The following is a 12,736-nucleotide window of genomic DNA, read 5'->3' as shown; positions in this document are numbered from 1 at the left end:
CTGCCCTCTTCTCTATAGCATCAAACACAAGTGGCTTGTCTTCACTTTCAATGCCTTTCATGGGCTATCCTACCTATCATCTCTCATACGCTATCAACATGCCTCCAATCAGCCCATGATGCCAGCCTCCACCACCCATTTGTTAAATTTTCAAACATGCTTTTCCCCATGCTGCTCCGCAGACTTGGGAGTTTGCTTCCCATAAACATCCACAAAGCTACCTCATTATCCTTCTCAAAATCCTCCTTAAAACTTGTCCATGATATCTACAAAAAACTTGACAACAGCTAGGCCACCAGTGTGCTAGGGTCACTAATTATCATGATGACCAGTATTGTCTCATTGTTTCCCTGTTAACCCCCATCTGTTGTCTCTAGTTCTATACTTAGGCCTGGTCTACACTACGATTTTAATTTGGATTTAGCTGCGTTAATCCGAATTAATCCTTAACCCGTCCACACAACGGAGCCAGTTACTTCGAATTAAAGGGCACTTAAAATCGATTTCTGTACTCCACCCCGACAAGCGGAGTAGCACCAAAATCGATTTTGTTAATTCGAATTAGGGGTAGTGTGGCCGCACACCACCGAATTAATGTGGTTAAAATTAATGGGGTAGTGTGGCCGCACACCACCGAATTAATGTGGTTAAAAACCGAATTAATGTGCTTAGTGTGGCCGCGCACAATCGAATTTATACAATCTGTTTCCCAAATTCGAATTATCTAAATTCGAATTAATCTTGTAGTGTATACGTACCCTAAAACTAGTCCCCAGTTCAGCTAAGGACTCAATCACACACAGCTATGTAAACACAATTGGGATCTTAATCAGTGACTCAATATCCATTTTAAAATCAAAACTATTTTGGTTACTTACAAGTAAACTGATCATGTTAAAATGGTCAAGTGATTTAAAAATATTAAATAGACATTTGTTCCCAAACTAAATACAGTTTTCATGTTTCTTTCTAGTCGATGATGGCTCTGACATTGATCCAGCAGTGCTTGCAACCATAAGAAAATTAGACGATGGGTATTTTGGAGGGGCAAGGTAATGTCACTATCCAAAAGCAATTATTCCACTGTTTCTTTGAATTAAGTCCCATTTAAGTCCCCGTGTTTTGAAGATCTGAGTGGTTCATAGACCTTGTGCTAGCCCTCTCCATAGGGTGAATTTCAATCTGAATTGTTACACGGAAATTAGTCACAAGTTGGATCTACAAATAACAGCAATGTAAAGTTCTTAGCAGAACCAGGTCTACAGATCTAACATCCATCGTTTTTATTAACAGATTGTTCTTTTGAGATTTCCAAGGCTTGAAATTAAATCTTAATTAAGCATCAATATTGGATGTTGGAGATTTGTGGGTTTTCAGAAACATGGTATAAAAAACAATGATCTTCATTAAAATACTTATCAAATTTTTGAAATTAAAGGTGCATTATATATGTGTATATATGAATAAGTGTGTACACGCTCTCTCTCTCTCTCTCTCTCTCTCTCCCCCCCCCCTTCCCATTAGGTTATAAATAAAAATAATGCTTATTTGTTTATTATTTCCACACTAGTTTTCTACTAAATTTCCCACTATTGGCATCTCTTGGAGCCTTAAATCAGCTTTACATTCTACCTGTGGCTTTTAATTTTTGTCAAAGGAGGCTGAACCCATGGTCTCAGTGGTGCTAAACCTTTTTCCATTAAACAAGTAGCATTCTGTGGGAATGCATTCCTGCTCCAAAAAGATAAAATTCTATCTCTTACTATATGTATGTACAGCTCCTTGCACAATGGGGCTGTGACCTTGATTTGGGCCTCTAAGCACTACTATAATACAAATAAATAATAATAGCTACAACAGCATCCACCAGATCTGTGTTTATTTACTGGGCACATTTATTGTTTTGTTTCTTTGCTGGTACCAATTATTGCCTAATTACCAAATGTGGATGTGACAGTGGGCCTGGGTGGATTTTGAAGGGGTTTCCAGGGTTGTCCAATGAAGCACAATCCAATATAAAAATGGAAAGATGTTAATTCTTTCTTACATGTTTTCCTGTTCGCAGGGTAAAGCTAGGCAAACTGTCAGATTTTCTTAGCACCTCGTTCTATACGCATCTGAGCTTCCTGGATCCAGACTGTGACGGAAAACTGTTCGATGATTCTAATGATGGCTGTGATAGTCCCGAAAGTGGATATGAATTAGAAGTGTATCCAGATGATTTATTTGACAAAGGTAACAATCTTTAACTTGGAAGTATTGTGTGTCCTGTTGTTATAATTAAATTCTAAGTTTACTATAATACCTAATTTAGAGGGGAGAAAAAAGGTCTTTATTTTCACTGTTTATGTGCATTTGACAGTTGATGGTCAGTCGCTGTGTGTCTCAGGCACTAGTAGGGTGACAATACTCATGTATTTCTTTGGGAAGGGAGCTCATGCGCACGTTCTTCCCCAGCCCTCATAAGAGGGTGTTTACCTGTAATAGCAGCAGCAAAACTGACAGTGAAGTTAGGTGTGTGCATGATCATGTGTGGTAATGTTGCCCTATGGCCCAGCCAAAAGACCCTTCTAAACATCAGCTGGAGAACCACCTCCCCTGCTATTTTTCTTTTTTTTTTTAAGGGGAAAAAATCCAGGAAATACTATTTCAAAGAGAAACCTATTAGAAACATGATTTTTTTTCAAGTTGTTCAATTTTAAAAAATCAAGTTGACAGTGTCCCTTCACTATGTTGTCTCTGGTCTCTGTCCTTTTTTGCCTTTCTGTTATTTTTCAGTGGAAAAAAGATACTGTGCCTCTAAAAGGAAGCACATGTAAATATTTCCAATCACTTGTTTTAATAAGCCTTTTCTATCTGTCTCTCTCTCTCCAGAAAGCCAAGATGAGCTGGACCAGTATATAAACGATGTGCTGCAAAGCACAGCGCATAAGTCCTACCTGCCTCCAACTTCAAAGGATGCTAATCAGCCTCATATGTTCAGTGCTGTTCACTCCATGCGAGAGATACTGTCAATAATGGCCAAGGCAAAGGGTTTGGATGTTCCATGTATGTTTTCTGTTTTTTTAATTCTTACTGGATGATAAATGTGATAAATGTAAATAACAGAATTTGACAATTGGTGACACAAGTAAATTGCAGTTGCTAGAAAGTAACAAGGTAGTGTGTTACTCTGTTTTCAATATGATTGCTTCATTATTCCCATAGTCCTATGTCATTTCATGGTAACTGTGCAATTAACATGCCATGGAACTTAAACATTTCATCTAAATGGACAATATGAAATCAGTTGCAACTAGCCCAATTTATTTTGTACTCATATTTGCAGGTGCTGTTTTTGAGTGGAACCTACAATAAAAAAAGACAGATAAAGACAATGGAAATGGGATCCCACAATGTGATTGGATGTATTGGGTTTTTTTACATTTGTGTTGTTTTAAAATGGACTGACCACTTTTGTTTTTAGTAAGGACATTGGGAAATGAAACATCTTTAACACCAGAAAATGCCAGTCAATGTACATAAACTCCAGAATTACAAGAACAAATAGAAAAAAGGGCTGCATTATAAACAATAATGGATAGATTGAAGGGCTATTAGATAATTTACCAGCTAAACCCATCTGTAAATAGACATGTAATGTATATGGAAATCCAGTGTCCATTGAAGTTAATGGAAAGACTCCACTGGACCTTGGATCAGGCCCTATATAAATAATAGTATTGTACAAACCTGTTATCCTTATCCCCTGTCCTTCACAAATAGCCTGTCCTGAGACTATAATAAAAACAGTGTGAAATTAACCAGGTGTTTGCCATTCGTCTTCACCTGTCTTATCATTTTAGGTCCCAGTCAAGTAAAGCACATCCTTAACTTTAAGTACATGAGTTGTGCTACTTGCCTTAGTTGGACTATTCTTGTGCTTAAAGTTTATCACACTCTTAAGTGTTGTGCTAGATTGCATCATTAGACTGTAAGATCTTTGGCGCACAGACTGTCTTTTTTACTGGGTGTTGGTAAAGAATCTAGCACAATGGGGCACTGACTCTGCTTGAGCCTTTGGGTGCTACCATGTGATTAAATCACATTGGATCAGTCTCTATTTAATGAGAAAAGATAAAAACCTGAGTGTGAAACTTGGTGTGTAAGTTACGTGTACCATGTCCCAGACAGCATGGCTCTTGCATTCTGATTGCTGGAGGTGTTTCTAACATTTTCACTCAGTATTATTTTTTTACTAGATGTTGCATTTCCTTTACATGTTGATTGTTTTGCTTTTCAGGCGCTTCGATGACTCTTCCAACTAAAGTTTTGAACACTCACCGGAAATCTCTGAATCTCGTTGATTCCCCACATCTTCTTGAAGTGAAGGTGAACTAGTGGAATGATTATACAACAGGTTCTGGAAGATTGTATTTGGAATGAACTTTTGGCCATTAAAGGGGTTTTTGTTTGGAAATTATAGTTAATTGTATGTTATTGAATGAAATGTTTCCTTTTACATTAGCAAAACTTAGTAAAATAACTTGTACTTATCTTTTAGAGGCAAATCCTGCCCCACCCTCTTCATAGCCATATAGGGATGATAGGCCGCAAGACCAGAGCAATGGAGGGACAGCATATTGGGAACTTAGTGTGATATGCACTCCCCATCCACCATTGAGCTGTTCTCCAAGAAGTTCAATTCACAGCAGTGTGTGGGGAGGGGGATTTGTGAAAGGACAGGGCATGGCTAGTGGCTATGTGGCTTTACCAGCCAAACCCCACCAGGTTGGAGATATAGCTCCAACAGAGGCTACTGCAGTTATAAGAGTGCACTGTCAGCTGCAAAATGTTTCATATCCTGGAAGGATGGGATTCCACCTCTTGCAGGATTCCTCTCTTCAAAGGCCAATATTCGCTTATGCACGTGGAAAAAGGATATGGTCCTGAGTGCATTAGTCATGCAACACCCGACAGTTTATTAAACAGAATCACTTTCATCTAACCACAATTTTCCCTCAACCAATTTGCTGCCAATTCATTGTATACGTTGTTTAGAAAATTGCTAATGGCAATATCTTCACTTGCAAAGCACCATTTAGAAGTACAGATGAAGAAACCAATAGAACTTGTTGGGAAATCTTCTTTTACTTGATTTCAACTAAATTTGTTAGTTTAAAAAAATTATTAGATCAGTGCCCATGCACATCTGATTTATAAAGTTAATAACACATGACAGGAGAGAGATGAGAATAGTTTGTTTCCTGCTGTTACAAAATTTCTAGTTTCTTTGGCCAAAAATCTTTCTCGTATTATAATATCTCTGCTGTCTCACTGGACCAAAAGTATTTGTGACTGTATTGGGAATGTTCCATACTAGCTGTTATATTTTCTGGGATTAATCACCATCTCTACTGTAGCTTGATGTAAACTGCATGGTGTATCTAAATTTCAAATAAGGAATTGTATTACTGTGCATTATTATGTCTTCTCCAGTGAGTAGCCAGAGCTAATGAGTTAGTGTTCCATCTACTTATTCTTTCATACTTTTGTTGGTGGGATTTTTTTTTAAAATCTCTTCTGTCTTTGATGATCAGGATTCTGAAGCTGTTTTGCACTTACCCAAAGATGATCATGGTGATTTGGATTGTGAGAAGTTAGTTGAACAGCTGAAGGAGTGCCCAACTCTACATGATCAAGCAGATATATTATACGTCTTGTATATAATAAAGTAAGTTATCAAGGGTTTTCTGAATTGTCTCTTCAGCTTGTCTGGAAGTTCCATCACAGGTTCCCCAAACAAAAGCGTAGATATTGTAAACATTTCAGTCTACTTTAATAGTTTGTTTTTTATGGGGATATTTACAGGTACCTTGAGTATACTAATGCATATATGTACAGATTTTAGGTGAGACAGGTAAGAACACAAGGACTTGATGAGGAATTGTTTAACATAAAATATGCACTGGCACTTGAAGCCTGGAACAAAGCTCACTGAAATCAAATACGTAAGTCTTCTATATTCGCAAAATACAGTACATGATACAATATTATTGTGCACCAATAAGTTCACAAGAAGTTGGGGTAGAATTTTTATACACAGGTAGGTAGGCACGTGGACATTTAGTGCAAAATTGTTTCATTGTGTTATTTTTCAGTATATAAAAGAGTACCGCTTGTCTGGATGGAGTGCAAATGTAGTTTTAATGAATTTTTCTTTGTTTCTTGCATGTTAAAGTGACCCAATGGCTAAAATCCAACAATCCTCAAAACACTCTTGGGAATGTCTAATTGGAGCTGCTAAACATAGTAAAATAGCCCAGTAACTAAACAGGATTGATGAGAACAGAACACAAATTTAATCCAACAGCAGTTTTGTAAGAGTGTATTTACTAATACATACTAATTTGGTTTTTTTTTTATGTTGAAGAAACACTACAGGATATTGGCAGAGAGTTAGCTTAAGGGTGGGGGACACTTCACCCAATGCTTGGTTTTCTTAATAGCACACATGATCTTTTGTATACTTCTGTGTTTTGCTTCTCACAGCAGGGCCTTTGTTGGCCCTGGGATCTTTCTGAGCATATGTCTAGCAGCCTCATTTTTCTCCCTTGCCCTTTATATCAACCCACCACATTTCCACGGTGTTGGGCCAATGTCACAGCAACATCATCTTTCCAAAGGCAAGCCCCCTTTGATGCACTGCTTCCCACCAAAATTAGCTGGGGGGGCACTGTGGTAATATTATGAAGCATAATCAACAGGGAGCCAAGTTCTTCACCATCATGATACTCTTGGAGGGAGTTAAGAACACAGGAGATAAACTTTTTGTTCATCTGAACTTCTTCTTCATGCCCCTTCCAGAAGTTTAGAAATATGAAAGATGTAGTTTCCCAAGAAGAATGTCACTATTTAATTTGTATAATCTCCAGCAGTTTTCTACAGAGTGTTTGGATTCCTATGACCTACTGCTAGAGTGCAGAATTCTCAAACCCCAAACACAGTTGCAAAAATAAACTCACTACCTCTTTCAACATCTTCACCATGATGAACAGCAGCAGCATTACCACCTTCTTTTGATGCCCAGAAGATGTCAAATCTAATAGGGTATAGTGTGAAAGTTTGATTAACAACTTGAGAAAAGGCAACATGAAAAAAATCTATGAGAAACCCTTGACACATTGAAGAAACTAATTCAATCTTCAACACTGTTGGTGAAAGCCATTGTTATTTGGCTTTGTCCTGCAAGGTGCTGAGCACCTTGTTCCTGATCCAACAAAGTATCTAAATAAATCCTTAACTTCAAGCATGAGAGCCGCTCTGTTGACTTCAGCGAGACTACTCACATGCTTAACTTTAAGCAAGAATGTAAGTGTGGGGTTTCCAAAGAGATTTATGTGCCCAAATCCTGTTGACTTCTAATAGATGCCTAATTGCCCTCTGTGCTTGTAAATTCCTTCCCAAGTGATCTGTTGGATTAGGGCCAGATTGCTTGGCACCTTGCAGGATCATACGGAGGTTCAGTTTCCTGCTTTCACCATCTGTCATGTCTCTGCATGGATTGTCTTTAGAAATCTGCGTTCTTTGCTCCTGGGCACCAAAGTTGTCATTTCTGCTTTTTCTTCCGGCAGAGGCCCAGACTGGGATACAGAGCTGAATGGCCAGTATGGAGTCACCATTCATTGTCTGCTCAATGAGCTCTACAGCAAGGCAGGCCAGAACCAAGAGTGGGGGTTAATTCGTTACATCTCTGGCATACTCAAAAAGAGAGTGGAAGTTCTGGCTGAGGTACAACAAACACAAATGTTGCCAATTTCTTCAGTTTCCCTCCTGTGTGCCCCAGAAACAGATATTCTCAAATAGTTTTGTCTATTAACACTCAAAACACAAATTACAATGTGGCCTATGTTTACCCCATTCTGGTTTTACCTTCCATCAAGTGTGTTAAAGCAAAGAGAATGCTGTAGTATATTTTAGAGCAGCAATGAAGGCTTAGTAACATGAAACCTTACAATAAAACTCTGCCTTTGAACTTCTCTGAGAAAGGTAAAATCTGAGTGAGGTTGCCTGGTTATTTGGAGACATGAGGGTTGTAGATTAGTGAAGTGAGACTAGAAAGGTTCTGCAGTACTGGAGAAGGTTAGATGAAGATTTTTTAAAAAAATAAAAAGGTGTCTTGAATATAATAATTATTTATTTGTGTTACCGTAGTGCCTTGGAGCCCTAGTCATAGAGTTTAAGGCCAGAAGGGACCATCTAGTCTGACCTCCTGTACATCATAGGCCATCAGCACCCATGCACTAAACCCAACAATCAAAATTAGACCAAAGTATTACAGCCCACAGGAGACTAGACTATGTGCCAAAGGCAGAGAATAGGAAAGAGCAAGGTGCACCAGTGCCCAAGACCCCTGTAATGGCAGGGAAATCATAGGCCAGTACAAAAGGATGATCCCTTTCCCAAAGAGCTTACAGTCTAAAGTCTAAGTATATTAAAATATACAGGAATGACAAAACATCTGGAACTATTTAAGGAAAATGGCAGAAGTCCGTTGTCTACACCTTGGGCTTGTCTGCATGTACAGCACTGCTGTAGCGCTTTAGTAAAGAAGCTACTACGCTGATGGGAGAGCATCTTCCTGCCGGCATAGTTAATCCACCTCCGTGAGAGGCAGTAGCTATGTCTACACCGGGGGTTAGGTCGGTATAACTGCGTTGCTCAGGGTGTAGATTTTTCACACCCCTGAGCGACATAGTTATACTGATATAAGTTTGTAATGTAAACCTGGCCATTGATTTCATCCTGATCATTAAAAATTATTTCCTTTCGGCTGTCATAAATAAGTCTCCAATTGCCGTGCTTATACTTAGTTACAGTAAGTTCCTGAGATTTGCATATTGCTATCATTCCTAGCCATTTTTCGGCTTGCTTTTCATCCTGTGCAACGCTATTGCAGCGCTTTGACCATCACACACACACAGGCTACAGTGAGCAATTTGTTGTAACTGCACTGCACCATTTCCCTAAGTGTGAAGCATGTTCTTTTCCTGTCTTCCTAGAGGGGCCACGAAGGGCTAGCTGGGCATGGGGCATTGAAAAATTTATAAATTAGGATGTTAGGACTCTGACAATGGAGTGCAGGGGAGGATGAGGGTATGATTAGTTCTCAGGGGGGTTGGGAAACATTGCTCTGCTCTCAATGGGCTTTGATTCAGGGGCTTATAGCTGTTAAACTAAACACCAGTCCTATCTTTGCACTAAGACCAACATAAAGAAGGTAACATACAGCAGGACTGGGGTGGGGGAGGGCAGTGCCTATTTGGAAATGAATTCAAGTGTCTAAACTGACTATAGGACAGTATATTACATACAGAGAATCTTTTTTTTGAAGGGATACAATTGTTCAGAGTCTTTCTGGCTGTAATACTACATACATTCTCTCTCTCACACCCACACACACCAATGAAGTTTTCTTGTAACTTTATCTATTTTATCTTGTAAATAACCAAGTCATAATAATATAGGAAGGGTTAGAATACTCCATAGGCCAGAGCTAGCACCACTGAAGGTGAAATTGTCATATCTCCATTGGCTTCAGTGGACCTATGACAATCTACATTAATGTACATTTAATCTACAATAGCTGAGGATCTGCCTCTGAACTGTACATTTAGTAGCAGATGCAAATACACTGAGGAATTACTGAAGAAATGCTTTTTTTTTCTAGAATTAAAAAAAAATTATCATTGTTGCCATATAACTTAACAGCGTGGGCTCTCTTGCTTTCTCTATTGTACTGTAATAGGCATGCACAGACCTTCTGTCACACCACAAGCAACTTACAGTGGGCCTGCCACCTGAGCCGCGTGAAAAAACTATTACCGCGTAAGTCTTAGCTCTGTCTCAGTCTGGATGTCTTGTATTTCAGAGTTCCTACTGCTGATACAGTGTTTCTGTAACAGGATGCTGGCCAGGAGAGCCTGAGCCAGCCCCCTGTTAGCCCAGATCCAATTAAGAAGCATTAATTGGAGCTGACTGAGTATGCCATGCCTAATTGATAGAAGGGAAGCACCTCTGGGCTTTATTAGCCAGCGGGGCTCTATGGGGCTGGCAGGAAGGAAGCGAAGGGGGAAGAAAGGAAAGGGAGGAGCCAAGGGCTGTGCGTCCCTGCGTGCTGGAGAAGCGAGCTGTCCCCCAGGTTGCTAGTTTGGAGTGGTCTGTGAATAAAAGGCGGTGGGAGCTGACACTGTAAATAAAAGGCACTGGTGATTGCACCCAGAAGAGGTCTCTGGCTGATTTGTGGGCGCAGGGGTCCCATAGAGCGAGGGCAAACAGGAGGCCCTTGTTACAGTTTCCAAATTATTAACTGTTATTTTCAGAAGGAATCACGGGTCTGTAAGATCTATAAAGCAAAGTTGTTTTGGTGCATTTTAAGTTAGACACTTCAAATTAAAACCTCTAAATCCAAACAATTGACACATGTAGAAAATAATAAGCATCATAAGCACTCCTAACTGTCTGGTTCACTTTCCTTAGCCCTCTGCCACCTGAAGAGTTGTCAAAGCTTATTTATGAAGCCAGTGGGCAAGACATCAGTATTGCAGTCCTTACCCAGGTATAAAACACGTGGAAGGAATGGGGTTTTTTCATGCTGTACCTTCTGTTTCTTGTGTTGTCTGGTGCTGGCCAGAGTTATGATGAATGCCCCTGAATAGATATCCTTTGTTCATTTGCTCATGCCAGGAGATAGTGGTGTATTTGGCTATGTACGTCAGGTCACAGCCCAGCCTTTTTGCAGAGATGCTCAGACTCCGCATTGGACTAATAATTCAGGTGATGGCTACTGAGCTGCTTCGCAGTTTGAACTGTTCAGGTAAGTCCAATTGTACTGTAATACTGTAGTAAACAAATCTCTCTCCTCTCCCCGCCCCCAATGATCAACATTTCAGTTACATAGGACAAGATAAAGAATTTGCTTATTTTTAACATGGCCCTTTTCTTAAAATATCTCTATCAAAATTCTCCCTTCAATAAACACCGTAAAGAGACATTCTGGGGGGGGGGGCGCTTTAAAAATCCTAATACAATAATTCTATTTTTAAGCAGACTCCCAATTTTGTGTGTGTGGTTTTTAGCTTTTATTTTCCCAGGACAGCTCAGCTTAAACACAATCTGTTTTTTAATTAAATCCTTTATCCAACACACACAGTTACAAACTTTGAAAATAATCTGCATTCCTAGCATCCTTTTGACATAAAGAAATACCCACACTCCTTTTAAAAAGTGTCCTAGCTATTTAGACGTGTATATTGTCCCGCAGTACAGACTATGGGGGTGTGAATTGCAGCGCACACTAGTGTGCTATGCTGTAACTCCCCCATGTGGATGGTGCAGGCACAAACTAAAAGGTTCCTAGTGTGTGTTAACTTAATCCTGTTTAATGAGGGCTATGTTAACATGAACTAGATATGTTTTAGTTCATGCCTGCAGTGTCCACATGGGGGGCGGGGGAGTTACAGCACAGTACACTAGTGTGCGCTGCAGTTCACACACCCCGAAGTCCGAACTGCTGGGCTGTGTAGTCAAGCCCTTAGGCTGCCCTGACTAAGTCGCACTGAGGCCTGGTCTACAACTAAAACTTAAAAAGAACAGGAGAACTTGTGGCACCTTAGAGACTAACAAATTTACTTGAGCATAAGCTTTCGTGGGCTACAGCCCACTTCATCGGATGCATAGAATGGAACACACAGAAAGAAGATATTTATACATACAGAGAACATGAAAAGGTGGGAGTATCCATACCAACTGTAAGAGGCCAATCAATTGAGATGAGCTATCATTAGCAGGAGAGAGAAAAAAACAACCTTTGAAATGATAATCGAGATGACCCATAGAAGGTGTGAGGATATTTTAACATGGGGAAATAGATTCAATTAGTGTAATGACCCAACCATTCCCAGTCTCTGTTCAAACCTAAGTTAATTGTATCTAATTTGCATATTAATTCAAGTTCAGCAGTCTCTCTTTGGAGTCTGTTTTTGAAGTTTTTTTGTTGCAAAATTGCCACCTTCAAGTCTGTCACTGGGTGGTTAGAGAGGTTGAAGTGTTCTCCCACTGGTTTTTGAATGTTATGATTCCTGATATCAGATTTGTGTCCATTTATTCTTTTGCGTAGAGATTGTCCGGTTTGGCCAATGTATATGGCAGAGGGGCATTGCTGGCACATGATGGCATATATCATGTTGGTAGATGTGCAGGTGAACGAACCCCTGATGGCGTGGCTGATGTGATTAGGTCCTATGATGGTGTCACTAATAAGTGCTAATAAGTGATGGTCACATAAACACCACCCTATACCGGAAACCTACTGACTGCTATACTTACCTGCATGCCTCCAGCTTCCATCCAGGACACACCACATGATCCATTGTCTACAGCCAAGCTCTAAGATACAACCACATTTGCTCCAATCCCTCAGACAGAGACAAACACCTACAAGATCGCTATCAAGCATTCTTAAAATACAATACCCACCTGCTGAAGTGAAAAAACAGATTGACAGAGCCAGAAGAGTACCCAGAAGTCACCTACTACAGGACAGGCCCAACAAAGAAAATAACAGAACGCCACTAGCCGTCACCTTCAGCCCCCAACTAAAACCTCTCCAGCGCATCATCAAAGATCTACAACCTATCCTGAAAGATGATCCCTCACTCTCACAGATCTTGGGAGACAGACCAGTCCTCGCTTACAG

At 39.9% G+C, this 12,736-nt stretch overlaps 1 protein-coding gene across 1 annotated transcript in view; it reads left to right on the top strand.

Annotated features, from left to right (window-relative positions):
- Positions 1 to 12,736, top strand: part of LOC112108237 (phosphorylase b kinase regulatory subunit alpha, liver isoform) — a 66,336-nt gene that overhangs the window by 31,266 nt on the left and 22,334 nt on the right. The window contains exons 16-24 of the mRNA XM_026649340.1: positions 974 to 1,052; positions 2,066 to 2,235; positions 2,875 to 3,048; positions 4,283 to 4,371; positions 5,580 to 5,713; positions 7,614 to 7,770; positions 9,788 to 9,867; positions 10,519 to 10,597; positions 10,726 to 10,855. Of these exons, the coding sequence (XP_026505125.1) occupies positions 974 to 1,052; positions 2,066 to 2,235; positions 2,875 to 3,048; positions 4,283 to 4,371; positions 5,580 to 5,713; positions 7,614 to 7,770; positions 9,788 to 9,867; positions 10,519 to 10,597; positions 10,726 to 10,855 (1,092 nt within the window). The remainder of the gene's footprint in view (positions 1 to 973; positions 1,053 to 2,065; positions 2,236 to 2,874; positions 3,049 to 4,282; positions 4,372 to 5,579; positions 5,714 to 7,613; positions 7,771 to 9,787; positions 9,868 to 10,518; positions 10,598 to 10,725; positions 10,856 to 12,736) is intronic.

This window comes from Terrapene carolina, unplaced genomic scaffold (assembly GCF_002925995.2).
Source record: "Terrapene carolina triunguis isolate 2854851 unplaced genomic scaffold, T_m_triunguis-2.0 Scaffold23, whole genome shotgun sequence".
Lineage (NCBI taxonomy): Eukaryota > Metazoa > Chordata > Testudines > Emydidae > Terrapene > Terrapene triunguis.
Note: the sequence above shows the minus strand (reverse complement) of the source record. Positions and strands in the feature narration are given on the sequence as shown.